The sequence below is a fragment of the Globicephala melas genome, chromosome 9, assembly GCF_963455315.2.
Source record: "Globicephala melas chromosome 9, mGloMel1.2, whole genome shotgun sequence".
NCBI classification, from domain to species: domain Eukaryota; kingdom Metazoa; phylum Chordata; class Mammalia; order Artiodactyla; family Delphinidae; genus Globicephala; species Globicephala melas.
This window is the reverse complement of record NC_083322.1, coordinates 36,891,300-36,906,597: the sequence shown is the minus strand read 5'-3', so window position 1 is coordinate 36,906,597 and position 15,298 is coordinate 36,891,300. Positions and strand designations below refer to the sequence as shown.

General features: G+C 38.2%; 1 protein-coding gene across 2 annotated transcripts in view; it reads right to left on the bottom strand.

Moving 5' to 3' along the window:
* The window catches only part of DOCK4 (dedicator of cytokinesis 4), a 476,638-nt gene that overhangs the window by 170,741 nt on the left and 290,599 nt on the right, over window positions 1-15,298 (bottom strand). For both annotated transcript variants that reach the window (XM_060305397.1, XM_030857580.2), the window contains exon 13: window positions 6,560-6,685. In XM_060305397.1, the coding sequence (XP_060161380.1) occupies window positions 6,560-6,685 (126 nt within the window). The remainder of the gene's footprint in view (window positions 1-6,559; window positions 6,686-15,298) is intronic.

Here is a 15,298-nt window from a genome sequence, read left to right as displayed (position 1 = left end):
ATCTGTGGAAGCTATGGTGTGTTCCAAAGGGACCAAAGTTAAAAATGGCCTTTGCTTCCCAAATGGACCCCTAGAGCTGGTTTAGCTTATAACTTTGCTGGATTCTTCTCTCTCTTCTGAATTCAAATAAGCCTAAAAAAAGGTAGGGTCACAGGAAGACTGGAATAAGGAGATCTGGATTCAAGTCTTTCTCTGCTACCGTCTATTTTCTGTGACATTAGTCTAGACAGGGTAAGATAAACCCTGGGGCCTCAAGTTTCTGTGTTATGAAAGTGGGGAAGGGGTAAAGGCAGAGAGGTAGGGATGGGAGAGGCAGTAGGAGGGCCGAGACTATTATGTCATGCTTGCTGTTTCTGTGACTTACAAAAGAAGTTCTGGACTGTAACACACTCATAAATTAAAACACCTTATACATATGTTTTAGTTTTCTGTTCTTTAACTGTCACTGTCCCTGTCCCTGTAACCCTCTTTATCTTTTGCAAAACTTTTAGACTAAAATAAGATTTCTTTGAAAAGAGAATACATGACAAGAACATTTCTCCTGAATGCCATTCTGCCTGTGTCCCCCCAGGAATCTGCAGCTTGTTATGTTCTAATACTGCAAGGTGCCACATTTTGCCAAAATACGCAGAAGGATAAAGTTGAAACAAGTGCTAATTAAAGTCAATACACTTGAGGTTGGCTCTGGAGAAAACTAATAAGCCCAAATGGTGTTAAGAAAGCACCTTGGGTAATTAGGAGAGAAATCATAAACTAAGTATGAAATGGAGTCATAGCACCAATCGTGAAAAGCTACTTGCCTGACAATGTTTATTAATACCTTGCACATCTTAAATTTACTGCTCTGTAAATTTGATGTGCTTGACACTTCTCTCTGTTTCACAGGCCCACTGACTGCGAAGCCTTTACACATGTGAAGGCTTCTCAAAACATCACTGTAGACGAGATAGACATAAGGCCACAGCAATAGGAACAAACTCAAAAAGAGTTCAGTGACTACAATCAAATGAGGTTGATTTATGGCTTGATCTCAACAGGCAAGAGGTTTTTATCAGTAGCTGAAAACCTGATCCTTGATTCTGTCCTATGAATGAACTGGATAAAGGCATAGAGGACATGCTCATCACGTCAAGTAAACCACTGTCCCCAGCCACAGGGGCTAGTCCAGTGCCTTTTCTGTGCTAGATATTTGCTGTTATTCTTGGAACTGGAAAAGAAAAGTTCCTGTCCTTCTTAAAAACAAAAGAACATACATAAAAGACTCCGGGTTTTTGTGAACTTAGATGATGATGATGATGACGATGATGTTTAGTAGTAGATAGTAGCAGATAGACAGTAGTCAGGTACTTATAGCCAAGTGCTACAAGTAGAATATCTCATTAAATCCTCATATTAACCTTATAGAAAGGCCCTATTATTTCCATTTTACAGATGAGGAAACTGAACTATAGAGATTAAGAATCATGCCCAATGTACTATCCGTATCTCTGCTTTACCCATGAAAATGTAATTCAATAGGATGAGAACATCCATCAAATAAGCTAGTGCAATTCAGCTTTTGTCTCCAAAAGACTAGTGCCTTGAGCAAGGAAGGTAACAGTCCCACCCTGACTGGTCAGACCAATTATGAAGCACTGATTTCATTTCTAGGACAGAGACAGACAGAAACGGTATCATCCAGACCATAAATGATATGGAGAAGGGACCCATCAGAGGAGAGATGAGGGAGACGAGAGTTAACTGAATTTTAAAATGTTGAGGTTAAAAGCAGAGAAACTCAACCCAATGGATAGAAGGTAGAGGGAGACGAGTTCAACATGAAAGAGGTCATTTTGAGAGAAGATGTAAGATGTGATGGTGTGATCTTGGCCATTATTAATACTCAAGTACAAGCCGGAAAACCATCCTCAGGGACCTCAGGAGGACATTCAGGCACTGGACACATGGTTGAGCTGGATGGCCCTTCATGTGTGTAGCAGGCACCCCGTTACCTCCCCAAAGATGTCCAGGTCCTAATCCTGGGAACCTGTGAATAGATTACTTTACACGGCAAAAGGGACTTCACAGATGTGATTAAGCTGACAATCTTGAGATGGGGAGATTTTCTTTGATTATCAGGGTGGACTCAATATAATTACAAAGGTCCTTATAAGAGGGAGGCAGAAGGTCAGGGTCAGAGAAGGGGATATGATGAGAGAAGCAGAGGTTGAATGATGTTGGGCCATAAGCCAAAGAGTACAGGGAGTCTCCAGAAGCTGGCAAAGACAAGAAAAGGCATTCTCCTTTAGAGAATGCATCAGAAGAAATGCAGCCCTGCTGACACCCTGATATTAGCCCAGTGAGACTCACGCAAACTTCTCATCTCCGGAACTGTAAAATAGTACATTTGCATTGTTTTAAGCCACCCCATTTGTGACGATTTGTTACAGTAGCCATAGGAAACTAATATAATATGCCATTCACACCTAGGCTTCTACTACTTCAGGATACCTTCAGGGCAGCGGTGGAGGGGGGGAGGGGCAGGGTAAGGGATAGGGGCAAGATTCACAAGTAACAGGAAATCAAGGCAGACCACACACAGGGAAAACTTATGCATGGGATGAAAAATTAACCTTGGATTTCTCACATAGAGTACACTTCAGTAAAACATATCTGTTCTCGTTTTTGTTTTGCTTTATTTTAAAAGAATACTCTGAGATGTTAAGCTTTCGAGGGGGTAGCTTTTTAATTTCTGTTTATGACTATCAAGCAAATGATACAACAGCAGCCATGAAGGACTTTCCAGACAGTGGTGCACAAAGACAGGAGCAGGGATGGGCTGCCCTTCATACTCTAGGACAACGCATGCATTTCTGGTAGTGTCTGTTGGGGAAACCCTACACCCTTGGGCAAGTGGGGCATGTAAGCTTTATAATTTGGGGGCAGCAGCCTCTTCCCCAATGTGATCTGGGGCTGGGATCCAACCTCAGGGTGACACGCCTCCCCCTCTCTTTGGTCACTGTGGCATTCCTTGGGTGAAAGACCACCACTCCTTGGTGACATGATCAGGGGTTCAGATCTAAGCAGAGTAGTTGCACCTATATGATATGGAGGTCCAGTGACTTGGACTGGGGCGTGGTGACCTTTGGTTAGATTTACGATATATTTTTAGGGAACATCAAATAAAGCAGGGTCCCACTTGCTTTCTCCAAAAGAAGGATTATTTGAGGCAATTCCATCTGGTGATGTACATGTCTCTATCAGTAAGTGGTAAATAATAATAATAATATATATATTTAAAAGAGGAAAATTATATATCTTCTTAAATGGGAGGCAAACATCTCTACAACATTCTTCTTACCCCAGTCTTATAAATCACTATCTAGTCAACTTTAACCAAATAGAAATTTGACTTATTTGAACTACTGCCTAAAGACCAAAGGAAAAGGAGGCTTACTCTGGAAAATACTTGTAAAATAAACTTAAACAAATCTGGAAATCACTATCACAGCTACTACTGCTGGCAACCATTTGAAACATAGGCTCTGTTCATCGTTTTCAGTGTGAGCCTCTAGCCTCCAAATCTCAACCCTTCCCTCCCCTATCAGTCCACCACTTTTCCTTAATTCTTTTTAGGATTAGGAACTGCCAAGATGTATTAAAAGTGAATGCAATGGAAGGTATTAATTAAGTGTTCCTTAACAAAGAGGGATAGTTTTACCAGTTGATATGTGACAAGTCTCCAGGAGAGAGGGTACAGGTAGGGAAGATAAAGTAGGGAGACCATGATGATTGCCTAGAAAGAAGCATCAACTCAGAATAAGAATGGACCCTTAGGGTGGGAGGAGGACACCGCCTCACCTCCCATGACATTCCTGACACATCAGCCAGCTTTGTTCCAAAGCGTCTGGTGGATGGAAACTTAGTCCTTCCTGATATTCAGCAACGGCTCGAGCTCTGCTTTGTACAGTCTGTTAAGACATTTAAAGCTTGGCTGTCCAATCCCATAACGACTGCCACATGTGGCAACTGAGTCCTTGAAATGTGACTTGGCTGGAAAGAGATGTGCTGTAATGTATAGTAGTTACCAGCCTTCAAAGACTTAGGTTGAAATAGTGTAAAATAACTCATTATGAATTTTTTATATGGATTACCTATTAAAACGATATTTTGGATGCATTGGGTTAAATAAAATATATTGTTAAAATTAATTTCATCTCTTTCTTCCTACTTTTTTAAAAATGGTTACTAGAAAAGTTAAAATTACATTTGTGGCTCGCACTGTATTTCAACTGGAGAGCATTGACTGAAACATTTTCACTGCCCTCCCTCTCATGGGCTCAGAGGCCAGACCATGGAACTTTCTGTAGAGTTATTTGGTTCGTAGGTGGCAGTGATGGAGCTTCACAGAGGGTAACTTTTCTTCTTTGGAAACTGGGTACTCTAAGAAATAAAGTGCTGAATGACTGACCCTTAGCAACAGGAAGGGTTCGGAGGACTTCATGACAGGCCGAAAGCACATGGGCAGGTAGTCTCCTTATACCAGGTGACATTCCCGAGACCAGCCCATGCAAAAGCCAGACCAAGGGGAGAATCTCTGTTTACACGGTTTTCCCATCCCAAATAGAGTTTGGCATTGATGACATTCTGTGATCCTCAAGAAGAGTTTTGTGTACGTTCCTGTTAGTGTCAGGACCACAGATAATTCATTCTGCAGAAAGGCAGTAACTAAGTTAATGAAGGTCCTGTAGGTATAAACACGTGCTTCACCCATCCTGACCCCTATTCACAATACTAACTCTGAAGGACAAGTCTAGAAAAACAAAAGGAAAACAAACAAAAAACCCCATCATCCTAGCAGACTGTCAATATAACACTGGGATCAGAAATGCTGTTCACATATATTTTCTTATTGAAAACTCAGCTCAAGTTTTCATCAGAGCCACCAGTGAGAATTAACTGACAAGTCAAAATTCTAAAAAATAACAAAGGAAAACAAAACAATGGCTGTTATGTTTGCCAATGTAAAACATTCCATTGAGTTGTAAAGTTGCTTTCAGCTGTTTAAGTTAATACACACATCCTTCCCTTCTCCATCTAATTTGAAAGACTCAAAAGCCAAAGAAGAAAAAATGAGAGAAGAAAAAGAAGAAAGTGCTTTAAAAAAAATCTCTTGCAGTCTTGGGCACTGCAGACATGTGTCTAGGAGGATGATTCCCTGGTCAGCATGAACCTCGCCATAACGTGGTATGAGAAAGGGACAGAAGTGAAACTTATTCCACAGAAAGCTCATTTTCATCATTAAAGCCAGACAAGAGCTGCATGAGCACAGCACACCCCAGACAATTATTCAGCCAGTGAAGTGTCATGTTGCTTAATATTTTTCCATTTCTCAATGATGCGGCTCAGAGACCAAGCTGAGGAATTCTTTTAGCAGCTGGCTGCATTCTGTTCTAAAATATGCTTTTTATATTAGATTTACCCATCAATTTGCTTCCCAGTGGGATGAAATTTTTTTCTTTTTTGTTAAAGAGGAAATACCGGCTATTTATAGCAACTGAAGGAAATAATGAATGGTTGCAAGAGCCACTGAATAACATGCCACCAAGTAAACAGTGCTGTAAACAGTCATTTTCGACAATAGTTAACAGAAGATGCTCAGGCAGACTGGGTCCCTAAGCTAGGTCAGGCCACCTCAGGAAACTTTCCAGGCTGTTCTCTTAGGCTTTCCTGCATGAATGCATTTCCGTCAGGAGATCACAAAATGCTGCGACAGTCAATGCCAGTCAGTTTCTGCATCATGTTAGGTCTTTATGGACAACAGTCCTACCATCAGTCTCATAACTGCGCCAGAGGCCTGTCAGATGCAACTTCCATTGCTTGCTTTTTACACATGGGATTTAAACAGTGATTTAAAGGATCTCATTTCTAAAACTACTGTCGACAATTTGAGACTATTTGGTCTATTTTTTTTTTTTCTTGGTTGTGGAAAGTAGGATGTAGAGCCCTGAGAAAGACTTACTTGGCATTTACTTTGTTGGTGTGAATCTCCTTAACTTCTACCATTTCCACTCAGAAACAAACACTTTTTTGGAGTCTCTTTTGGTTGCTAATATAGATCTGATTTATATATACAAATAGAAAGAGGAGATGTATAGAAATGCATATAGCGTCTGCATATGGCTGCTGATTTATATACACACATACACACATATCTCTGGCGGAAAAAGCCTCCAAAAAAGGCTAACCATTGCTTAATAACCATTCTTGCCAAAACCTGTAAGGATTTCCCCTAAGTGACTTCAATAACACTTCCCACCAGAGGGTAAAATATTTTCTGTATTCAACTTCAGTTTTCCTATTATGGCCATAATGAAATGCAACCATGACCCCCACAAGTTATCCACCCTAATATAATAAAAATGTAAAGATTTTTTTAAAAAGGAATTAAATATCTCATTTTATCCTTAAGCATGGCCCATTTGAACTCTTTGAAGCTGACAATTTGAAAAATTTCTCAAGCGTCAAAAGCAGACAAAGTAGCCATATTTCATCATGGAGTGCATCCCAAGTCACTTACCAGGCATAATAATATTAGAAAAACCCAACTTCCGGGTGATGGATACTCCATGAGAAAATACTGATGAGTATTCCCTTCTGATTTGTTCAATGTCTCCATGCAAGAGTTGTAGGGAAACTGCTAAACCTAAAACAAAGGAGACCAGAGTTAAAAAAAGGACAGAAACAGCATGAACAGAAACTGAAATTGTTTCAACAAGCCCAAATCTATGGTATCATTGTTTTAAACTGAAGATTAATATTCAGACAAAATTAATGGAATCTATAAGACAAACATCTAGAGAACACTTTTCCAACTTGACTACCTGAGTTTTTCCACTTACAAAGAAGGTTCCAAGAAGCTAGAAAAAAACCTGAACAGAACACTAAGAAGAGGAAGTCTGGCTTCCAGTCCCATCACCCGCTTCTCCAGCACCCTGCCAGACAGAAACACCCCTGCACCAACCTCAGCCTAGCAAATGGCAGGGGCTATCCAGCCCTGGAAGATATTGATCTTAAAAAGGGAGTTCTAATTTCTTTAAAACTCTATAAGGCCTGTGAATAATTACTAATCAAATGTCATAAACATGAACACAAAGCTAAACACATAAAAATTCAAGGATCTTAAGGATATTCAGAGATTTTTAAAAAAAAAATTTAAGAAAGGCGATTGTAATAAAACCAACATTATATTCTTAATATTATATACAGTAGAAACTCATAATCACATTATTTTCTACTGAGCAGAATTGAGCAGGATGCAGGCCACTTTGATAAACAAGAGGGAATTTAGTCAGTAAAATAGTAAAATTACATTTTTTTGTTACCCCAATTATACTGACATTACCACAGCGGGATATACTGAGGACATTGAATGATACGTTTTTCATACCTTATTCTCCCAACTCTAGCTATAGGAAAAAATTAATGCCCTATCTTTTTGAATACTTATGTTTGCCTATTTCCAACATGCTGTTTCTCTTTCAGTCTTTTAATTCCCTGTTCCTTTTCTCTTCTATTATTTTAAAACAAAAAAGACAAAAAAAAAAAAAAGTCCCTCACTTACGTTAGTGATAGAAAATGAAACCAGTCAAAGGTGACTTATTTTTTTAAAAACTTTCAATCATCATTAACCTGAATTCAATTTTAAAATGAATTTGGATGGTGGATCAAGAGAATGATAAATCTGTACTCCAAAGATCCTCCATCTACATCATTACTTATCACCCTTTTCACTCAGTTACATACATACAATTGTGGAAGTAGTCACTCCCAATTCCTAATGCACAGCACTACAATGTTATCTGCAAACATACACCATAAGCATGGCAACAATCATGCTGGGATGCAACAGAAATGCAAGACATTTGCCATGCATCTAGATTGGAATCTTCCTTTCACTTGTCTTCAGTAAAATGAAGAAACAAACAACAACAAAAGTAGTGTGTTGTTGGTTTGTTTGCTTGCTTTTCAATTGAGTGGGTAAAACATCAGGAAAATTTGTTTTTATAAAAAAGTACTAGGTTCGGAAAGAAGATGGAGCCTTTCCTGGGGTTCAAATCTGACCTAGATGAGGCATACCCAAAAAGGCAATGACATAAGAAAAGAAGGGCAGGATGTGGCTGCATCACTGTGTCCTCTGGTGTGTGGATCTAATAGAATGCTGGTGTAAGAAAGTTGTGAGAATTAGATTAAATCTGGCAGGCACTCAGGAACTTTAATTAAATCTCCATCCTATTTTCACCTAACTATCCTTTAGCTCCCTCCCTGCCCCCAGCCCACACGAGATGGATGACTGAGGGTGATAGAGTGGAGGAGTGTCAGTCCTCTGATAGCCACATGGAATGAAACAGGGGAGAATGAGTCATCTGGATGGTTGGATGCGGACAACTTGGATGTGGTACTACTGGTTCCTTTTAAAACCCAGAGGCTGGTGACTGAAGATAAACTAACACATGTTATAATCCATCTGTCCCAGCAGCTATTTCTTCCTGATTCACGCTCTCCCGGTACCCCCACCTCATTACTGGTGTCTCTGTTCTCCTCCTACTTCTGTCCTTTTGCCTTCAAAACACTCACCCACACTGTCATCATCATTATGAACATCAGCAGAAGCTGATATCTGTAGAATAGCAGTGTGTGCCAGACACAGTATATAATAACCATCCCTCCTGCTGGGTAGAACACTGTTCTAGTACCCCAGGACACTATAAGCAATGCTTTCACATAGAGAATCACAAGCACTAAACAAAATTCTTGAGGTCCTGTGATGTTTTGCAAGGACAGATCATTTTACTAGAACTTCTCATCAAAGGACCTGATCAGAGATACTAGCAACCTTATGTGGTATGTACAATGTAAGAAAAAAACTAAACAGTAATGAAAAAACAAAGAGATCATGCTATTCAGGGTAGAGACTGGAGGAAGGAAATTGACCAGAATTCTTGTTTTGCTCTATTGGAGCCAGAATTCATTTAACCATCAGTGATTTATTTTATTTTATTTTTTACATAAGTTGAACGCAGAGGATATGACAATGAGAAAAGAAAGGCATTCTGTCAATGTGGATTCTAAAGACAATTAAAGATAGGAAATAGAGAAAAAATAAGTTTTGTGGAAAGACAGATAGATGTAAGCATGAACAAAGAAATGCATCAATGTTCTCGAGATAGCCAGAGCCATTGAGATGAGAGAAGGCAAGAGGATAGAGAGGACCCAAGTAGAAGACAACAGACAGAAAGGAGCCAGCTAATGGATAAGGGAAGGCAATGAGGAAGTGACAGGGGGAAAACAGACAAAATAGTAGAGGGGAAAGAGGAAAATTAGGCATTCAACAGTTGAATGTATTCTAAAATTCAGTTAGAAGATATGGTAGTTTTCAATCTGAAGGTTTAGAAAGATATAGATGAAAGCCCCAGGCATAATGATTTCATTTGTCTGGCCTACTGATATCAATTTGGAGGGGAAGGTATTATTGAGGTGACCCAATTTCTTCAGAATGAAGAACTCACCGAGAATCAAGAACTGGAAAGGTCAAGTGGGCCAAGGGCTTGACCACAATGTACTTGGCTCTTCCCAAATCATCAATTCAATTTCCATTAAAAAACCACAACACTTAACAAAGAAACATCAAAGAGGGGGTGTACTTTCAGGAAGACAAAGAAACATGACATAGTAGTGAATCTACAGGGACCAGCCCACCAAGAGCCACTGCAATACTATTTATTTTTCCATCAGGGAAACTCCTGATCCTGTTTTTATAGTGGTTCTTAAATATCTCGACTAAAATGAACAGGTTGGCTAAATGACTCACTAGACAATAACAAATAATGTATGAAGACAAAGAAACTATTCTTCACTACAAAGGGGAGACTTATCAAATATTCGCCCATTCCAATTACCTGAGATTTAGTCCTATCCTTTCAGGAGTGTAGCTTATGATACAAGGTATGTTCACAGTGCAGTATTTTTCTTCCTATTCTCTTTCTTGTCATACTTCACTGTCCTCGCCTTACCTGTTACATCTGGGGCTGGAGCAACTTCTAAAATTTTATCTGCACACTTTAACTTACTCCTTCCGCAATTCAAACTGCCCACTTTGGGCCAGGCAGTAACCTCCCGCTTGAGTGGAAGGTGGAGGGTGAGAAATAAGGGTGTACACAATAGGGTCTCTGATCCAAAGAAGCTGATCATCCAATAATGAAAGTAAGACACACACACGTAAGTAGAATATGAAGCAGCAAGGGTTAAGTGCATGATAGGAATATTAAAATAAGGAAAAATTATGACTGATTGAGGGAATTTGAAAGTGCAGGGAAGATTTTTTTTTTAAACTGGGAGTTATGACAACCAATAAGCTAAAAATTACGTTAAATTTTTAATTTCACAAAATAGATCAATAATGTCCCACAATCAATTTTTTTTCTGGCTGTTAATATAAATCCCCAAAAATGAAATGGCTAAGGGGGAAATGTTCCTCTTATTAGAAGAAACAACCACGAAACAAAACTTTTAAAAATCAGTCTAGATGTTTAAGACCCAATTACAAAGATTTGATATCTAATTTTAAACAGAGGCATAGTCATTAATTAATCTAGAGTCACAAAACAGTTTTTCATGATTAAACTCAGCTTACGGAGCAGAACTACAGGAAAGAAAGGCTTGGTATCTGTTAAACCAAATGTGGTTGATTTTTTGGTAACTCTAATTTCTTAGGAATCGGAGCTAACTCACTCTATAAGATGATTCTTTTGAAATTCATGAAATTCTGCACTTTTACATAAAAAAAGGCAAGCACAGCATGCTTTATTAAGTAGCAGGCAAAATTAAGTTTAGACTAGATCCGCCATTTTGCCACCAATGAACCAACTAACACCTAACTGCAAATGTACAGCAACACAAAAATGGAAAATAGTGACAAATATATTTGATAAACACATGTTGTGATTAAGTGTGCCGTTTAAGAAGTCTATCATACAGCATCATGACCCCGTCTCAGCATTAACTTCTCTGTGCTTTGGTTTCCACATCTTTAAAATAAAGATGATAATGATACCGACGCCATAAAATACTTTGGGCAATACCTGGTATAAAGGAAGTGCTCAAAACTGTTAGCAGCTGCTACTACACTACCACTGCCACTGCTGTTCTATCACATTATTCTCTCTCTTTTCAGTTTGTGCTCATTTGGTATTTAAGCAGTGCACTAATTTTCCTTAAAAACAATTTTAGAAATTCTATTTAGTTCTTTCTAACCACTAGAAGCTAAGCACCAAGAGGACAAAGATTTGTCTTTGCTTTCCTAAATGCTGTATTACTAGTGCCTTGAATAATGCAGACATACAGATGTTCAATATTTTTTTGATGCATGAATTTGAAACTCTCCTTGTTCATTTTTTCATGTTTTCTTTTTCACTATGAACCTATTTTTCTACCTTTTATTTAGTCTTTTCCTGATAGTTTATTATCTGAACTTCTAGGAGATACAGCTTAGAGAATATACAAGTAATGCTTAGAAGTAAGTCCTCTAATACTGGGCTTGAAAGAACTGTTCTCTGTTTTAAAAAGGTGATGAGGGTACATGATTCTCTGGTGAGATAGAAACTCCAAGCTTAAGCTAAATTAACTCAGTAGTTTGGAAAAATCCATAGCTATAAAATCCAAGGTAAGTAACTGGTCCCAGTTGAGTAGCCTGAAAACAGTAAATGTATAATCACTCCATACTGTCACTTTCACACCCACGGTGCATAGGATTCCTATGAAAAAAAGCAACACCCACTGAAGTTGAGTCACAACAAAATGATAGTAAAAACAACAATCAATCGTGAAATAATCAGCAATGAGGGAGAGGGAGCAGATATAACAAATCATGTCTTGACTTCCATGAGACATTTAAAACTTAAGCCCCCAGTCATCAGGGCCTATATTCACACCCCCCTTTCCTGCTGGAGTGCCTATTTGAGTGTTTACACTTCTGGTATGGAGCTCCCTCTTAACGTCAGCAAGATGTCCCTTCCTTTCTTTGAAGCTTCATTTTCTATTTCTTACCACGTCTTAGTTGTAATTTATCCAGCATTTTTATGTGTTTGAAGGGGAGATTACAAGAGTCAGTCTACCATGTTTCAAAAGCCAATTTATTTTAAAATCCTTGAAATCCCTATTGTTTTACAATAACACAAGCAGTCTTTGAAGAATATATACTAGTGTGTCTTCAGTGTACAATTAAATTGTAATTGTAAATGGGTAAATTAATTAACTGAGCAAAAATTTACTCTACTTATATAGTATTTAAGAACTATCAATCTCGTCAATATTTAATTCAAAAACTGTCCTTTGTTTCAAAAAATTTGCAAATGTGCCAAATTAAAGTATAAAATAAAGTCACAATATTGATTAAATAACTGACTTAAATGTAAAAAGTACTTAACATTACACAATTACATTTTTCTTTTTAATTCTCCTGAGTTTCTATACAAGTATAGAAGAAAAATCGTAGAATATTAAAGTATATGTTCTAAAAATACATGTGTTAAGAACATCTGAGCTAAGAATAGATGTGCTAATAGTGCAAAAATATTTTCACAAGTGGGATATCCAAAGGTCACATTATAAACCCAAACTAATAACAAACAAATCCCTGAAGTGACGTATGGGGGAGGAAACAAAGAATACAGTTGGCATATATCTATTAATCCTTACTCATTTAATTTTCTCAATCAGAATTTTCATGAAGTTTGATGATCAAACTGAAATGGGCTTTTCTTTCCATTTTCAGCATTTAAAAATATCCACATGCTAAGAAAAGACCAAAAAAATTGCTTCATTTACTTTTTCTCAAAATAAAGTGTCAAATAGAGAACGCTGAATTAGGCTCTTTATCTCAACTCAGCCAGAATATTCTAAAGTTTAAGAAAACTCATTTTAGAAAATGGGAGTATTTGAACAAGACTAAAAAGATTCGAAAAAAAATCATCATATATAACATGGCAAAATCTAAATGAAAAAAGGCAGGGAATAACTTATCAAAGAAGGTCATTTTTTTAAAGAACAGAGTACGGAGAGGACACACAAAATACAGCATGGAGTTGTGAGCAAAGACAGAAACACATAGAATAGGTAAAAGAAATGTCTTTGCCCTGTTTTGTTTTGAAATCACTGAGATCTTCTGATTCCTAGTAAAATTATTGAAGGCTGTATCACTAGTTCGATTTCTAATAAAACTGTCATAAAGGCATTCACTTCTGGGGTATGAACATTTATAGTATCACAACTCTGTGTGGCTACTAATACCACAATCCAAAGAGGGTTATGTTGGGCTGAAGGCAGAATGTAGGGAGAGGCAATGAAAGGGAGACTGGGCCAGATTTTGGAAGCTTGCCTTGCAACACCACAGGAAGGGGCCAAGCTGGCATCACAAGTTGATGAATCAATAAAACTTGAAATGGGGCGTGAGATGAAGAACAGATTTTTATTTGGGAAAGAGGATTCTGGCAGTACAACAGAGGAAGATTTGGCAGGATACATATTACGGATACATTTAACAGTATAGGTGAGAATTAGAGAGGGATTAAACTTAATATCATAGGTAATTATAGAGCATGAGAACTTCAGCAATTATCGTGAGCACACAGAGACTGTGAAAGTAAACCTACATTCTAAAACCAGTCTCTTCCACTCAATCCCCAAACAATTTCTTCATCTTTTTCCCACTTTTATTAATTAATACTGAAGTTCTGAATCTACAGGTTCCAAACCTTCGAAAAATCTTGATATCTTTCTTTGATGTCCTCAATAAACTGTCTCAAGTTTTATTCCAAAATGACAATCTCAGCTGCTTTTTATTTTGTTAATGTGGCAAAATTCATTAAGAAGCTCACATTCTCCCTTAATAATCCCATTTCTAAGGCTTTTAAAAAAATTTTTATTGTAGTTGATTTACAATGTTGTGTTAATTTCAGGTGTACAGCAAAGTGAATCAGTTATACATATACATATATCCACTCACTTTTTAGACTCTTCTCCCATATAGGCCATTAAGAGTATTCAGTAGAATTCCCTGTGCTATATAGTAGGTTCTTATTAGTTACCTATTTTATATACAGTAGCGTGTATATGCCAATCCCAATCTCCCAATTTATCCCTCCCCCACTCTAAGGTTTTACTTTAAAGACATATTCCAAAATACAGCAGACGTTCCACACATTATTACTTATAAATGTGAAAAACTCCAAAGCATTTAAGAGTCCAACAGTGAGGGTTGGACACATAAATTAGGGCCTTAAATCTCAAAGCTAGGAAAATAATGCAACCTCCTTACGACACAGTAAATTGTTTTACCTTCTAATTTTTTTTTTCCTATTTGGTACTAGGAAACCAAAGAAACAAACTTGAGGCAAACAACTGATAATTGTGTTTTTTATTCATTTGTGAAACAGATACTGAGTGTCTGATAAACACTGGGCAATTTTAAATTTAACTAAATGTAAAAAAATTTTTTTAAGTAGTACATGCATACATACAAAAGGTTCTATTATGGAGGAAAATGTACTTCCCTACCTCAGTTACTGAGTTCTGTTTACTAGAATTAATCAATGTTTACAACTTCTTGAGTATCCTACCACAGTTTTCCTCTTTTAATTGTGCTAACTGTTATAAAGAAGATAAACAAGAGACTGAGATAAAAATAATAAAGGCAAAGTGGTTATAGAAGGCATTTCTGAGAGAGTAACATTCAAGCTTGGAAACAGAAAAAAATGGCAATGCAAAAGATGGGGAGACGGGAGAGGGGAAAGATAGCAGAAGAGTTAGACATGGAGATCACCTTCCTCCCCACAGATACATCAGAAATACATCTACACGTGGAACAACGCCTACAGAACACCTACTGAACGCTGGCAGAAGACCTCAGACCTCCCAAAAGGCAAGAAACTCCCCACGTACCAGAGTAGGGCAAAAAAAGAAAAACAGAGACAAAAGAATAGGGATGGGACCTGAACCAGTGGGAAGAAGCCATGAAGGAGGAAAGGTTTCCACACACTAGAAGCCCCTTCGCGGGCGGAGACTGCAGGTGGTGGAGGGGGGAAGCTTAAGAGCCGCGGAGGACAGCACAGTCAAAGGGGAGCGGAGGGCAAAGAGGAGAGATTCCCGCACAGAGGATCGGTGCTGACCAGCACTCACCAGCCCGAGAGGCTTGTCTGCTCACAGGCCGGGGTGGGTGGGGCTGGGAGCTGATGCTCCGGCTTCGGTCAGAGCGCAGGGAGAG